We start from the raw sequence: 16575 nt of genomic DNA, 5'->3' as shown, positions 1-16575 counted from the left end.
ACCCAGGTGCAACTAAAATTCTTTTTAAGAGAAGTAGATAAAAGACCTATTATTTATTTAGTCCCTACTTTATTTTGAGCCCTTTATGTATCAGTTGACCCTTAATCACAACTATGTAAGCCAGGCTTTATTTCCATTTTATAGAGGGTAAAGGACAGTTTAGTGAATAATTTGGATTACTAGTAGAAGATCTGAAAGACATCCACAGTGTTCTTTTCATGAATGAACATAATTTTATCATATTTAAAGACTTATATTTAAAATATGTCAACCTGCGTGCCTGAAACAAATAATACTTTATATGTTAATAAAAATAAATAAAATAACATGTCACTGGGGCACCTAGGTGGCTCTCAGTGAGGTGACACCTGATTTTGGCTTAGAGCAAGTCCTGCATTGGACTCCTCAACAGGGATTCTGCTGGAGATTCTCTCTCTCTCCCTCTTCTTCTCCTTCCTAACTTGTGCACTTTCTCTCTCTCTCCCAAATAAAGAAATCTTTAAAAAAATAATAGTGTCACTGTACAGTCATTTTTGATGTTGGAAATAACTGATGGGAACATATTATGGATTCTCTCTTGTTGTTATTTAAGTAATTTTAATAAGAATTTTGGCCTAAGTAGTTATAATACTTAGTCAATAAAACTGACCTTATTTTTATAAGTAATAAGTATCTTCTATTTTTAATTTTTTGTTATATAGAAATGGAAATTCAGTATGCAAATTCTGAAAGATTAATTTTGCTTATTTTGTTCTAAAGTAGAATTTTTTTTTTTTTATTTTTCTTAAAGATTTTATTTATTTATTTATTTGACAGAGAGAGAGAGAGAGATCACAAGCAGACAGGCAGGCAGAGAGAGAGGGAAGCAGGCTCCCTGCTGAGCAGAGAGCCCGACGCGGGCCTTGATCCCAGGACCCTGAGATCATGACCTGAGCCGAAGGCAGGGCTTAACCCACTGAGCCACCCAGGCGCCCTAAAGTAGAATTTTATTTTTCAGATTTTACTTATTTATATGAGAGAGAGAGAGAGAGAGAATGAGAGACAGAGAGCATGAGAGACAGAGAGCATGAGAGGGGAGAGGTCAGAGGGAGACGCAGACTGAGCAGGGAGCCCGATGCAGGACTCTATCTTGGGACTCCAGGATCATAACCTGAGTCAAAGGCAGTTGCTTAATCAACTGAGTCACCTAGGTGCCCCGTTTTTTGTTGTTGTTTGTTCGTATGTTTGTTTATAGTTTATTAACTTTTTTAAAAAAGATTTTATTTATTTGACAGAGAGAGAGCACAAGTAGGCAGAGAGACAGGCAAAGAGAGGGGGAAGCAGGGTCCCCGTCGAGCAGAGAGCCCGACGTGGTGCTCGATCCCAGCACCCTGGGATCACTACCCGAGCCGAAGGCAGAGGTCTCAACCCACTGAGCCACCCAGGCGCCCCATAGTTTATTAACTTCTCTAGTAATCTCTATACCCAGCATTGGGCTTGGAACTCACAACCCCGAGGTTAAGAGTGGCATGCTCTTCCGACTGAGCGAGCTGGTGCTCCAGAACTTTTAATTTCTTGTAAAATTTTTTTTTAGTAAAAGAATTATTTTCAGGGTCTGAGCAAATAACAAAAGTGCAGTAGACCACTAACAAGTTTCTTTTTGGATCCAGGTTGAATACCAACCATGGGAGGGTAGTACATAGAAACTTAGAAACTATAAGCATAATCTCTGCCCTCTGCGAATGGAACTCTTGATTGCCGCTGATTAATAAGTAACTGCTTTTAAAACAATGACCAACACATTTGTATAATACTTGATGCTTTTTCAGAGATTTTCCATATGCCATATTTTTAGAATTTAGAGCCAGATGACACATATATTTTTCTGGTCCAATCTCTGACTCCAGGAAGCAGTCCACAACTTTTCGAGAGCCCTGATAGTAGAGGAGGATAAATTAGTTTGTAGGAAGGTCTGGGGGAATGCCTGCCTTCCATCCATTCAGCTATTTTAGTGTCCTCTATGCTGAGAGCTCATTTATGCCAAAGAACAAGATCTTGTCTTATTCACATTCTAGTGGGCAAGGCAGTAGATTGAAGACAATAAGAAGTGTGCTGAAAATTATAGAAAGATAGAAGGATCTGAGATGCCTGGTTGGCTGAGTCAGAAGAGCCATGTGACTGGATCTTGGGGAACTGAGTTCATGTGCCATATTGGGTGTAGAGATTACTTAAACTTTTTTTTTTTTTTTAAGATTTTATTTATTTATTTGAGAGAGAGAGAGAGAGCATGAGAGAGGAGAAGGTCAGGTGGAGAAGCAGACTCCTCACGGAGCTGGGAGCCCCATGCAGGACTTGATCCCAGGACTCCGGGATCATGACCTCAGCCGAAGGCAATCGGTTAACCAACTGAGTCACCCAGGCACCCCTATTTTTTATTCATTTGAAAAAGGTTTTATTTATTCATTTGAGATGGAGATAGCATGAGCAGGGGGAGAGGTGGAGGGAGAGGAAGAAGCTGGCTCCCTGCCAGGGAGCCTGGTGCACGACGGCTCCATCCCATGACCTTGAGAGTATGACCTGAGCCGAAGGCAGCTGCTCAACCGTCTGATCCAGCCAGTGCCCCAATAAATAAACTTTAAAAGTGGAAAGAAAAATATAGGGTCCTGTGAAATTGTATAATAGCCTATTTACTGGTCTGAGTGAGGGGTAGGGGCAAGGCTAACATTTAACTTGAGACCTGCTGTACTGAGCAAAGGATAAAAGTGACAGCTTAGTAGCATGGGCAGTAAGGAAGAAGGAGACGTTAAAAATGATTCTCAGTATTTAATGTGAGCACCTGAACAAATGGTAATGTCATTCTTTGAGATAAAGGGACATTTTGAGGGCAAGTTCATCAGTTCAGGTTTATGCACATTGAATTTGATGTATTTGTGAGGGTTAGGATATACTAGTATGGAACTTAGATAAGAAGTCTTGGTTGGAGATAATACATTTGAGATTCAGCATATAAATGTTATTTGAGGTGGCACCTGGGTGGCTTAGTCAGTTAAAGGTCTGACTCTTCCTGTCAGCTCAGGTCTTGATTTCAAGGTCATGAGTTCAAGCGTCCTGTTGGGCTCCCTGCTTGTGTGTGGAGCCTACTTAAAGTAAATAGTAAATGAATGAGTGAATGAATGTTACTTGAAATTACAGGATTACATGAAGTAATTGAGAATGTAAGAGGAAAAAGCACTGTGCTATGAAGAACTTGTAATATTTGATGGAGAGAAGAAAAACTAGATAAGGAAATTGAATAAGAGCAGAGCATCAGTAGGCACATTGAGTCAGTGCTATCTTATAGAAGCCAGCAAAAAGGTGTTCATGAAGGATCAACTGAATTGGAATGTTCTCAGGACCACAAAGCTGGCATTGGAGTATGCAGCTTGGGTTGAAACAGTCTGAGTAGTGAGTACATAGTGAGGGTATGGGGGTAGCAAGAATGTACATGACTTGTTAAAGATGTTAGATGGGGAGAAGAGAGGTTTTGAAAAGTTATGAGGTGATGAGAGGGGTTCTGCAAGGTTTGATTGCATGGAAGAGCCTTAGAACATAGGCTTCAAAGCACAGGGGCGAGAGAGGTCTTGGGAGAAGGATGCTGCGTTTTCTGGACAGGAGGAAAGATGGTTGAGAATGTGAGCTTCCTGAGAGGTGGAAGATAAGGTGGCTTATGGAGGAAAGTGTTTTTTCCCCCATGAAATGATAGAAGAGGTTATCCCCGGAAGTGGGAAAGAAAGGCAAGGAATTGCAGGGGCTGGAGTGAAGGAAGGAACAAAGGGTTTAAATTGATGTTGCAGAAAATGGAAGGAAGAAGTTGTGAAGAGACAATTTTTGGATATTAATGAGACCTTAGTGAAGATAATACCATTAGAAACTCAGTTTCTAACTTCCCTCATTATATTTGTGCCCCTCCTCCCACCTTTAGCCATGAACCTGCACAGAATGTAGAATACTGGAAAGGAAAATTAGATTATCCTGGATGGTCATTTTTGTCTAACAAGATGTGGTGTGAACAGATAGAGAAGGAAGAATTTAGGGTATCGCCCAGAGAGTGATTGAAATGATGGACTGTAGAATTTAAAATGTTTAGGATCTGGACAAGGCTGGTGGATAGGAGAAAGGAGAGAAGAGGGGTCAGTATACTAAGAGTCTTACTAAATAAAAGTTAAGAATGGGGTTACTGGAAGAGGTTAGGTAGTTAGTAGACTGTGATTGAGAGGTGAAGCCACTTTGGATAGAAGTGGCTTTACCTCTCAGTCACAACCTGCCACCACAAAGATACCCAAAACTATCCAATCTGATTTTGATATTTAAGAGGTGAAGCTTTCTGGGACATGACAAGTTGCTTCATGAAGCTAAGAACTGGTGTCTGAGCTGGAATGTAGAAGACTACAGATGGGGGATGGTTAAAGAACTGTGAGGTCAGGAGATTGGGATTTGGTGGAATTCAGCATGATAGCAAGACTGGGGGGCGCCTGGGTGGCTCAGTGGGTTAAGCCGCTGCCTTCGGCTCAGGTCATGATCTCAGGGTCCTGGGATCGAGCCTCGCATCGGGCTCTCTGCTCAGCAGGGAGCCTGCTTCCTCCTCTCTCTCTCTGCCTGCCTCTATGCCTACTTGTGATCTCTCTCTGTCAAATAAATAAATAAAATCTTTAAAAAAAAAAAAAAAAAAGACTGGCATGAGAGGTAGGTTATAAATCCTGTGTAAAACCCTTAAATGAAGAATAAGAGGTTGTTAGATGGACAGGTATGAGGAAGATTAGAGGGTAACTAGCTGAGTGGCACAAGCCTCAAAAGAATGGGCTTTTTATAAGAGGGTGGAGTCATAATAGTTTTATAAACAGGTTCTGGGGAGCTAGAATACCAGTGACCCCAAAGCATCCTACTCTCAGATACATAAAGAGGCTGAAGAAGAACAGACATGTGTAGTCAGGGTTCTGCTAGGGCATGGAATTGGTTGAAGGAATGAATCCCCAGGCATATTTGAGTGTCCTGATCACCAAAGCCTGCTTGCTTTAGACATAAGGGTTTGGGTGGTGGTGATGCTCATTTTTGGATTATGATATTGGAAAGAAGTACAGATACATTTTGAGTATTAACATTTAGGAGAAGGTAGATCACAAGATGTGTTCACGTTTTGGATCAAGACACAGAGAAAGAGGTGAGAAGCATACGTTAGAACCAAATTTTCCTGTAGCAGTTTTTGAACCATATATATGCAAAAGATTTACTGAGAGAGAGAGAGGACAGAGAATGTACGTGTGTGTACATGGAGGGAAGGGACAAAGGGAAAGAATCTTCAAGCCGACTCCCTGCTGAGCGTGGAGCCTAACTCAGCTGCAGCCCAGGACCCATGATACCATGACCGGAGCCAAAACCAAGAGCTGGATGCTTAACTCACTGAGCCACCCAGGCACCCCTCCCCATATATTTTTATAAGTTCTAGTCTGGATTTATTAGTCAAGGTTCCCACTGAAAATAGGTTGTGTGTCCTAATTAGGCTAACACCAGGAAAATATAAAGGAGCTATTTAGAAAAGTGTGGGGAGAATGTTAGGGAAAGCACAAAAAATGGTGTTGTCGACTTGGTTAGCTGCAGTGAAGCTATTATCACCCATTTTCACAGGGACAAGAAATCATTTGAGTCTTATAGTGGAGGCCACCTTAAGAGGAACAGTATTCTGTTGAGGGGCTTCATAAGCAAAGGGCTGGAGGGGTAATGTACCTGAACCTGTTTCCTCCTTCCCTCCTTTGTCCTGCTGGGGGTCCTCATGGGTAGAACCCAGTAGAAGAAGTAAGGGGACTTTGATACAGGTCAGCCTCCTGAGAGGGCTAAGATCAGGGTGGAGAGTGGATCTGGAAGGACAAGTGGAAAATACTTGATGTAATATCTTAAAACAAAACTGCTAAGTTCTGTGGAAATACATACATTTGTGTAATTATTACCAAGATACAGAATATTTCTGTTATCTCGAAAGTTCCTTCATGCTTCTTTTTGGTTAGTTCCTTCTCTTACTTCCAGGCCCTGGCATTCACTGATCTGTTTTCTGTCTCTGGTTTTTATCTTTTTCAGAATGTCCTATACATGTGATCATGGTATATAGCCTTATCAGCCTGGTGTCTTTGAGTTAGCATAATGCTTTTAAAGACAGTTCCATGTAACAGTAGTTCATTCCTTTTTGATTGCTGAGTAGTATTCTATTATATATATACCGTAATTCATTCATTAGTTGGAGGACATTTAGATGGTTTTCAGTTTGGGGCAGTTATGAGTGAAGCTGCTATAAACTGTCACATTGAGATTTTTGTTAGACATATGTCCTCATTTCTCTTGGATAAGTACCTAGGACGGGATCGCTGGTCATGAAAACATTGATCATAAATTTAAATGGTTGCAAAGGGTATAATTTCCTATGAAATAATATAATTTTAAAGTAAAACTAACACTCAGTATAAGTATCAGTGATTTTTTTAACCTTTTTATTGTAAAATAAAACACAGATATGGAAAACCACACAATGTAATGCATAACAATATGCTTAGTTTAATGAATTATGAGAGCAACACCCTTATGACCAACACCCACATTAAGAAATAAATTTTGGCAACCACTCTAGAATCTCTTCCATCTGTCCCTTCCTTCAGTCCAGAATAACTGCTCTCTTGCCTTTTATCATAATCCCTTTGTTACTTGCAAGTGCTGTAATTATTTACTGTTTATTTTCATATATTAAATAATAATAAAAGAACAAGTTCTTTTTTTAACAGCCAGATAGATGATTTACAGTACTCCTTTTTCTTTTTGAAATATTTCTATACCACCTCCCCTTCAGAATTTTATCCTAATGAACATACTTATGCTTAGCCTTTTAATGGTCATCCTTTTCATAATTCTTTGTACAAAAATGTATATCTACTTAAACTTCTAAGAATTCTCTGTGATTGTCATGCTCTAGGTATTTAAAAATTCCCCTAGATTATTTGCACAATTAATAGTGCATAATTTATCAAATATGAATGCTATATGTTAGAGTTAGGGTTTAAAAGAAAAATACTGCTGCATGGTTATGTCAGTATCTATGTGCTGTAAATTTCTTAAATGGGTCATTGTTGATATGAGACTTTTGGGTTGCTTTCATATTTTTGTTCTCTTTTTTAAGTTGCTTTATTTTTCAAATACCACTTAATAACTCTATGACTATCAACTAGTAACTTATATCTGTTATATTTAATTTGCAAAATGGGGTACAGGTTCACATTTCCTTATGTAAAACCTTCGGGGCCAGATTTGTCTTGGAATTTAGGATGATTTTGGAATATAGGAAGTGTATATATATATATATATATTTTTAAAGATTTTATTTATTTATTTGTCAGAGATCACAAGTAGGCAGAGAGACAGGCAGAGAGAGAGAGAGGAGGAAGCAGGCTCCCTGCTGAGCAGAGAGCCTGACGTGGGGCTTGATCCCAGGACCCTGAGATCACGACCCGAGCCGAAGGCAGCGGCTTAACCCACTGAGCCACCCAGGCGCCCGGAAGTGTATATATTTTATATTAATATTGCCTGTCAGAGTCTGAGGCGGCACTCTAATTGAACACCATGTTTGTTCAGAAAAAGAAAATAAATTCTGAAGTATTTGTATTTATTTAAATAGTCTCACTTAGGTGAGGTCAGGTTTTGCTTCAGAATGTATTATGAGAAAACTTAGTTTTCAGAGCTTTTTGGGTGTTGCAATTGTGGATAAAGTCTTATGAACTTGTAATAATAGTGCCTACCTCAGATGGTTGCTATTAGTCAAATGAATTAATATGTAGAAAGTATAACAGTATGGGGCATATACTTAGGGCTTAGTAGGTATAAATATAGTTCAACTTTGTTTTTTCCTCAACTTTATTGAGATATAATTAACATATAACATTGTGTACTTTTTTTTTTTTTTTTAAAGATTTTATTTATTTATTTGACAGAGAGAGATCACAAGTAGGCAGAAAGGCAGGCAGAGAGAGAGAGAGAGGACCCTGAGATCATGACCTGAGCCGAAGGCAGCGGCCTAACCCACTGAGCCACCCAGGCGCCCCCTTTTTTTTTTTTAGGAGAGAGAGGTGGAGCAAGTATGTGTTTGCGGGGGTTCAGGGGTCGGCAAAGGGAGAGGGAGGAAGGGAGTGAATCCCAAGCAGGGTCCATGCCCAGCATGGAGCTGGATGCAGTGTTCTATCTCAGGACCCTGAGATCATGACCTGAGCCAGAATCAGGAATCAGACCCTTAAGCAACTGAGCCACACCGGTGTCCCATGTACTTTTTTATTTTTAATTTTTTTTCTTTAATATATATTTTTAAAAGTAATCTCTGCATCTAACATGGGGCTTGAACTCGCAACCCCAAGATCAAGAGTTGCCCGCTCCACTGACAGCCATCCAGGTGCCCCTGTACTTTTTTTTTTTACTTTGATTTTTAATTGTGAATGAAATAAAATACTTTTTCATAAGTTATTCATTTATATTTTTCTTTAAATTGCTTCTTTATGTTTCTAACTTCTGTTTTTACTGAGATGTTGACTTGCTCATGCATAAGAATTTTTAATATATTAAGGAAATTAAATTGGCCTTTTGCATTTCCCTAATGACTACCAATGAGCATTTTTCATGTGCTTATTTGATATCAGAGTAGTTTCTTTGCTGATACCTGTTTATTTTTTTGCTCATTTGTAATTGGGTTGTTTATTTTCTTGTTGAATTTAAAGAGTTCTTTATATATTTTGGATAAAGATCTTTTGTAGGTATATTTAGTGCAGACATTTTTTCTGGGTCTGTGGCTTGTCTTCGCATTCTCTTAACAGTGTCTTTTGCAGAGTAGAAGTTAACTGATTTTAATTAAGTCCCACTTTATCACATACTTCTTTTATTACAAGGGAGTATACTCTTTCCCCTAGGCATTCCCTTTGGAGACTTCTAATTTAACGTTAATGTTCCTGCTCTCAGCCCTTACAGTTTGTATGAATTGAATGATTTCTACACATTGAATAAGTTTGTTCCCTCTTCTCATGACAACAACCCTGATAATTAAAGACAGCTTGAAACAAACAAAAAAAGAAAAAAGGCAGCTTGTTTGTAATGGAGGTTCCCCTTTACCCCGTAAATTAACTTTTCTAGTTACCTCCTCTGTATTTGATGAATAATGATCTCCAAAGCTGCTTCTCTGTCTGTACAGTCTCCTTAGTCAGGTTTTGTTTAAATCTAGTCCTCAGCACATCACTTGATTCATCTAGCCAAAACATTAGATGTTTAATCTGGATCTTTTCTGTTAATGTGGATTAAGATGGTTTACCTGCTTTAGTATTGCAGTTTTCAGCGACTACCCTTCTAGGTAGTTTAATGTAATAGAACTTATCGCCCTCGACCTGCAAGGACGACAAGAAGCCCCAGTTCAGATGTATCTTCTCTCTCTCATTTCAGCAAGTCTACACACTTATATACGTTTACATGACCAATCAGCGAGCAGGTTACAGGAGGGAGCGAATCAGGCCGTGCACCTAAACGAACAACTTCGCTAGCAACCAATGCTGTTTACTTCCTCTTTGGGCGTTTCACTTAGTCTCACGAGGCAATCCTAACCTGGCAACTAAACAGGCGCCATCTTTTAATGGCGGAGGCCGCCCTGGCCAGGGGCCTGCCTCCGACAAGAACTGGGCTTTTTAATTAGGTCTTTTGGATATTGGCTTAGTTGATAACTGTTGCTGTCATTGGCTTCTCTGAGCCTCTTTTTTCTCACCTGTGTAATGATGCGTTTGGTAAAAGTAAAAGGAAATATCTTTACTTTCTTATAAGATGGTGGAAGAAGTATATATGTTGTATATGTGTATATATATGTTGTTAGTCTATAGCAAATAGCATACGGTTACACAGATGTGTCTGTTATGTAGCTTCAGTAAACAATTCATAGTCAGTCTTGTCTTATTTTTATCCCTACCTTTTCCCTTTTTATAATGGATTATTTTGAAGCAAATTCCCTACATAAATATAATTCTTTAAAAGATAAGGACTCCAGGGGCGCCTGGGTGGCTCAGTGGGTTAGGGTGCTGCCTTCGGCTCAGGTCATGATCTCAGGTTCCTGGGAACGAGTCCCGCATCGGGCTCGCCGCTCAGCGGGGAGCCTGCTTCCTCCTCTCTCTCTCTCTCTGCCTGCCTCTCTGCCTGCTTGTGATCTCTCTCTGTCAAATAAATAAATAAAATCTTAAAAAAAAAAAAAGATAACGACTCCAGGGATACCCGAGTGGCATAGTTGGTTGGGTGTCTGATCTTGGGGTAGTGGGATCCAGCCCTGTGTCTGGTACCATTGTTACTCTTTTTGTAGGGGGCAGTGGAGGGACAGAGAATTTTAAGCAGTCAACTCAATCAGGACCTTGAGATCATGATGCTTAACTAACTGAGCCGTCCAGGTGCCCTGTACTGTTCTTAGTCTTCAAGGTATATAATATGTACCTTTGCCAGTTATTATGTTTTAAGCTTTTGAACAGCCTGTTTTTAGACAGTATACAATTCAAGAGACAGGAAAGTCTTTTCCATCATCCCTATCCCTCAGGGCAACCCTATCTGTACATAATGTAGATCTGCCTCATTCTTTTTTAATAGCTACATAGCATTTAGATATGTGGCTGTATGATAATTTAGTTCTTTATTGATAGGTGTTTGTATTGTTTATGAAGGCAAAAACCAGGAAAGTTGTAATGAGTTTCCTTGTTACTTATTTTATTTCGTGTTTATTATTTATAGAGTAAATGGTTTTAAATAAAACTGCTGGCTTCAAGGGTAAGTTCATTTCTTTGACGTATAGATTTCTAATTTTAAAAGATACTACCACGCACCTGGGTGGCTCAGTCGATTAAGGGTCTGTCTTCACCTCAGGTCCTGATCTCAGGGTCGTGGAATTCAGCCGCACATCAGGCTCCCTGCTCAGTGGGGAGCCGGCTTCTCCCTCTCCCTCTGCCTGCTGCTTCCCCCTACTTGTGCGCATGCTCTCTCTCTCTCTCTCTGTCAAATAAATAAGATCTTAAAAGAAATTAAAAAATGAAAGATATTACCAAATTATCCTTTGTAGTTATACTAAGATATGCTCCTACAGAAGTATAGTTTTATTTTTGTTTCTCTGATGTATTTTTGTTTAAAGATTTTTTTTTAATATTTTATTTATTTATTTGACAGAGAGAGATCACAAGTAGACAGAGAGGCAGGCAGAGAGAGAGAGAGAGGGAAGCAGGCTCCCTACTGAGCAGAGAGCTTGATGTGGGACTCGATCCCGGGACCCTGAGATCATGACCTGAGCTGAAGGCAGCGGCTTAACCCTCTGAGCCACCCAGGCGTCCCTTGTTTAAAGATTTTATTTATATTTATTTGACACACAGAGATCACAAGTAGGCAGAGAGACAGGCAGAGGGAGGGGGAAGCAGGCTCCCTGCTGAGCAGGGATCCCGATGCGGGGCTTGATCTGAGGACCCTGGAATCATGACCTGAGGTGAAGGCAGAGGCTTTAACCCACTGAGCCACCCAGGCGTCCCTGAAGTATTTATTTGTATAAGCAGACCACTTTATTGACTGGCCTGCTAATGAATATTCACATTTCATTGATGTTGTTGTTGTTGTTTTTTTTTTTTAATTTTATTTATTTATTTGACAGACAGAGATCACAAGGAGGCAGAGAGAGAGGAGGAAGCAGGCTCCCCGCTGAGCAGAGAGCCCAATGCGGGACTTGATCCCAGGACCCTGGGATCATGACCTGAGCCGAAGGCAGCGGCTTAGCCCCCTGAGCCACCCTGGCGCCCGATTTTTTTTTCTTTGAAGATTTTATATATTTATTTGGCAGAGAGAGCCCAGCAAGGGGAGGAGGGAGAGAGAGAGAAGCAGGCTCACAGAGCATGGAGCCTGATGCGGGGCTTGATCCCCAGACCCTGAGACCATGACCTGAACCGAAGTCAGAAGCTTAACCCACTGAGCCACCCAGGCGCCCCAACTTTTATTTATTTTTAAAAAGGTTTTATATATTTATTTGAGAGAGAACAATGTGGGGGAAGGATAAGCAGACTGCCCTGAGCGCCGAGCTTGAACATGACTTGATCCCAGGACCCTGAGGTCCTGACCTGAGCCAAAGCTAAGAGTCTGGTTCTTAAGCAACTAAACCATCCAGGTGCCCCAATTTATAACTTCTGTGAGAATATTTTCCATAGGAGTCTTTATTACTTTTTGTACTTAAAATAGATTACATGTAAGCTCACAACAAAGTTAGGCATATGAAAGATAGCTTATTTATGGGAATAAATACATGTAACAACATGTATTCTCTCTGATTGTAGGAGAAATGGGAGTAATAAAAGTGAAACTTCTAAAAATAAACTTTAAAAAAATTAAAAAAAAACTTTTAAAAGTAGGGTTTTTTTTGTTTGTTTGTTTTTTAAAAGATTTTATTTATTTACTTGACAGAGTGAGAGCACAAGCAGGGGGAGCATTAGAGGGAGGGGGAGTAACAGGCTCCCCGCTAGGGAGCCTGATGGAGGGCTCAATCCAGGACCCTGGGATTATGACCTGAGCTGAAGGCAGACGTTTAACCATCTAAGCCACCCAGGCACCCCTGATGTAGTTTTTTAAAAATAGGGATACTAACATTTATTGTTCACAGAAACTTTTTAAGTCAGAAAGATACTTACTACATAAAACAACTAGATACAGCCTAAATAAATTTTGTGACATTAAGACAGTAGAATGCTCTGCAGTTATGAGAGTGATGTGTAGGGGTGCCTGCGTGGCTCAGTTGGTGAAGCATCAACTCTTAATTTCTGCTCAGGTTGTGATCTCGGAATTATGAGATTGAGCCCAGGCCTCCAGCTGGCTGTGGAACCTCTTTTTAGGATTCCCTCGCTCTCCCTCTGTCCCACCTCTCTCCACCTCCCTCTTTAAAAAAAAAAAAAAAAAACACACGTCATGTAATATAGCATTTAATTACCTGTCACAGACCTTTGTGTAGCTAAATATATGAGTACTCCCATAAGCTATTTATTAGGAAATAATTCCTTCAGTAATGCTGTAATGTAGTCTAGGTCAGTGGCTTCCCTTTTGAGAGAAATTGAAGCCCTCAGGGAAACTCTCAAAGTTTAGGGGTCTTGCTTGGGCTCTAGAGAGCTAGTTTAGCCAGGGCAACACAAGCTTCCAGACTCCACTACCAGTGCTCTTTCCATTTGATAGTAAAAGCAGTGGTGGTATATTTTCTGGTTTGTTTTTAATCTTGGCTTTGATTCTTTCTCTTTCAAAGTATCAGCTGTCAGAATCAGCTTTTAATTTTTAGCTTTTCAGTATTTTAGGCTTAGTGATTGGTACTTCTGAGATAATGAAAACTGTAGTTCCTTCTGCTGGGAAATGTCTAAGAATAAAACAGGTATTAGATGCCTTCTAAAGGTAGGTAAGTATAAATCTAACAAGTTAAATTATGTTTAAACCCGTTGGGTAGTATTAAAAATTGTGCGTTGAATTTATGTAATCATCCCTTTGCTTATACTTGATGGTTTGTTAATTGAGATCTGTAATTGGCTTTTCTTAAATGTAAGTGCACTTTTTAAATACTTCTATTGTTTGGCATAAACATTTTGCCAGTGTTTCTCTACCACTGAGTATTGGGAGAATTAATTATAATACCAGTTTGAATCATATTTCCATCTCTCATTTAGAAAGGTTAACAAAAAATGTTTCTGATGATAAAAATTAAAGATAGCAAAAGTGAATTCCCCAAGTACAAAGTGAATAGGAAGTTTAAGGTTTGCTATTTCCTGATATGCATAAATAAGCCACTGTAGTCACTTAGGCACCAGAACTACTGTTAAAAAAGAAAAAAAATCTTTGAAGTTATATGTATATGGCATTTAGGATTAGGAGAAAGAGTAGAAAGCAGGAATAGCAAAAGAAACTTGACTTTGAGACAGGTTTCTAGACAGAGCTGGCATGCCTTATGGGCATCCTTAACTCAGAGAAACACATTGCCAGAATGTTGTCATTTATTGTGTTACACTTTTTTTTTTTAATGTTTTATTTATTTATTTGAATAGAGCATACAAGCAGAGGGAGAGGGAGAAGCAGACTCCCTGTTGAGCAGGGAGCCCAGGGGGGACTTTGATTCCAGGACCCTGGGATTACGATCTGAGCCAAAAGCAGATGCTTAACTGACTGAGCCACCCAGGTGGCCCCTGCCTTACACTATTTAGGTATACTAAGTAAATCTCAATTTAAGGTTTTTATTTGCAAAACCTGTAATACTGCTGAGAAGATTTGGCTGAGTCATTTAATTCTGAATTGATCTGTTTGCTTAACACTGTTGAAATCTCTTGAATTAATTTTTTAAAAGATTTTATTTATTTATTTATTTGACAGATCATAAGTAGGCAGAGAGACAGGTGGGGGGGGTGGGGGGGTAAGTAGGCTCCCTTCCAAGCAGAAACCTGATGTGGGGCTCCAGGACTCTGAGATCATGACCTAAGCTGAAAGCAGAGGCTTTAACCCACTGAGCCACCCAGGTGACCCTCTTGAATTAATTTTAACAAATTTAAGGGACTTGAATGACTAGGGAGAGGTCATTAAAAGACATGAGAGCTCTATGCTAAGTCTACATGGCTCAGTCAGTTAAGCATCCAACTCCTCTAATTTTGGCTCAGGTCACGATCCTCAGAATTGTGAGATCTAGCCTGTGCAGGCCTCCGTGCTGGGTGTCAGCCTGCTTAGGATTCTCTCCCTCTTCCTCACCTCCTTTCCCCCAAAATAAAAGTGAAAGTGGAAATGTCAGATATGTAAACATCCATCAGTTTCTTCATAATTTAACATTACTGTAGTTATTTTAAGATTAATTGATTCTGTATTCTTAAGTAGCTAGATACTCCCATTTGTTAATGTTTACATTGATGTCACTTATCTTTTTATCCTCATTTTTAATTTTTACAGATAAAATGGAGAATTTTAGTGAAGAATATGAAAAGAATAGTCACCATATTTACAGAAATGCTGAAGATAGTACAAAGAAACCCAGTGCAGAAACAACTGTAGCTTCTGGATACAAAGCTGATGAAATCAAGGAAACAAATGATACTTGGAACTCCCAACTTGGAAAAAGATCAGAATCTCCATCAGAAATATCTCCGATTAAGGGATCTGTAAGAACTGGTTTATATGAATGGGATAATGATTTTGAAGATATCAGATCAGAAGATTGTCTTTTAAGTTTGGATAGTGATCCTCTTTTGGAGATGAAGGATGAGGATTTTAAAAACCGGTTGGAAAATCTAAATGAAGCCATTGAGGAAGACATCGTGCAAAGTGTTCTTAGGCCAAGCAACTGTAGGACGTACTGTAGGGCCAATAAAGCGAAATCCTCACAAGGAGCATCAAATTTTGATAAGCTAATGGACGGCACCAGTCAGGCCTTAGCCAAAGCAAACAGTGAAACAAATAAAGATGGCCTGAATCAGGCAAAGAAAGGCAGTGTAAGTTCTGGGACCAGTTTCAGAGGGACGGTTGGACGGACTAGAGATTACACTGTTTTACATCCATCTTGCTTGTCAGTTTGTAATGTTACCATACAGGATACTATGGAACGTAGCATGGATGAGTTCACTGCATCAACCCCTGCAGATTTGGGAGAAGCTGGCCGTCTAAGAAAAAAGGCAGATATTGCAACTTCTAAGACCACTACTAGATTTCGACCTAGTAATACTAAATCTAAAAAGGATGTTAAACTTGAATTTTTTGGTTTTGAAGATCATGATGAGACAGGAGGTGATGAAGGAGGCTCTGGGAGTTCTAATTACAAAATTAAGTATTTTGGGTTTGATGATCTTAGTGAAAGTGAAGATGATGATGAAGAGGACTGTCAAGTGGAAAGAAAGACAAGCAAAAAAAGAACTAAAACAGCTCCATCCCCCTCCTTGCAGCCTCCTCCTGAAAGCAATGATAATTCCCAGGACAGTCAGTCTAGTGCTAATAATACAGGTAAGACTTTAAGAAAAATTATAAATAAATGTTTTTCAGGATTAAATCAGCTAGCTTCTGCCTAGATACTTAATTTTAACTTGTTATGTTCAATTTTAATAGAAGTACTGTGTAGGACCACACATTACCTGAGGTACAGGTATAGCATTTCATCCAGAGGCACAACATTTTAAATGTTAATAAAGTTCCACATTGTAAGGATTGATTTATAGATTGGAATCTTTTTGTTTGTGTTTTAATTCTGCTATTAGCACTTGAGAATTTTTAAGAGTGTGTGTATAGGGGTTCTAGACATCTTAATGTTTCAGCTTTGAAAATCCAAATGCAGACTTAGGGTAGATTTTGGACATTTAGAACTACACTGATAATAGATGGTTTGTGGTGAGGGAAAAATTAGAAAATTAAAATTGATGAAAAGCCTTTGTAGTTGTCTCAAAACTAATCAACTAACAAATGTTTAAAACATTCTCAAGAAATCTTAAGTCTTAATCTTAAAAATCATCCTCTTGAGTTGATTTAATAAAATTGAAAAGTGCTGGTTAAGTA

The 16575-nt window shown here is 39.3% G+C and overlaps 1 protein-coding gene across 2 annotated transcripts in view; it reads left to right on the top strand.

The window, feature by feature from the left end:
- The window catches only part of WAPL (WAPL cohesin release factor), an 80343-nt gene that overhangs the window by 9000 nt on the left and 54768 nt on the right, over positions 1-16575 (top strand). For both annotated transcript variants that reach the window (XM_059397946.1, XM_059397945.1), the window contains exon 3: positions 14986-16029. In XM_059397946.1, coding sequence (XP_059253929.1) covers positions 14986-16029 — 1044 coding nt within the window. The remainder of the gene's footprint in view (positions 1-14985; positions 16030-16575) is intronic.

Source organism: Mustela nigripes, chromosome 4, assembly GCF_022355385.1.
Source record: "Mustela nigripes isolate SB6536 chromosome 4, MUSNIG.SB6536, whole genome shotgun sequence".
NCBI lineage: Eukaryota > Metazoa > Chordata > Mammalia > Carnivora > Mustelidae > Mustela > Mustela nigripes.
The sequence above is the reverse complement of the archived record's forward strand: the minus strand, read 5'-3'. Positions and strand labels throughout refer to the sequence as shown.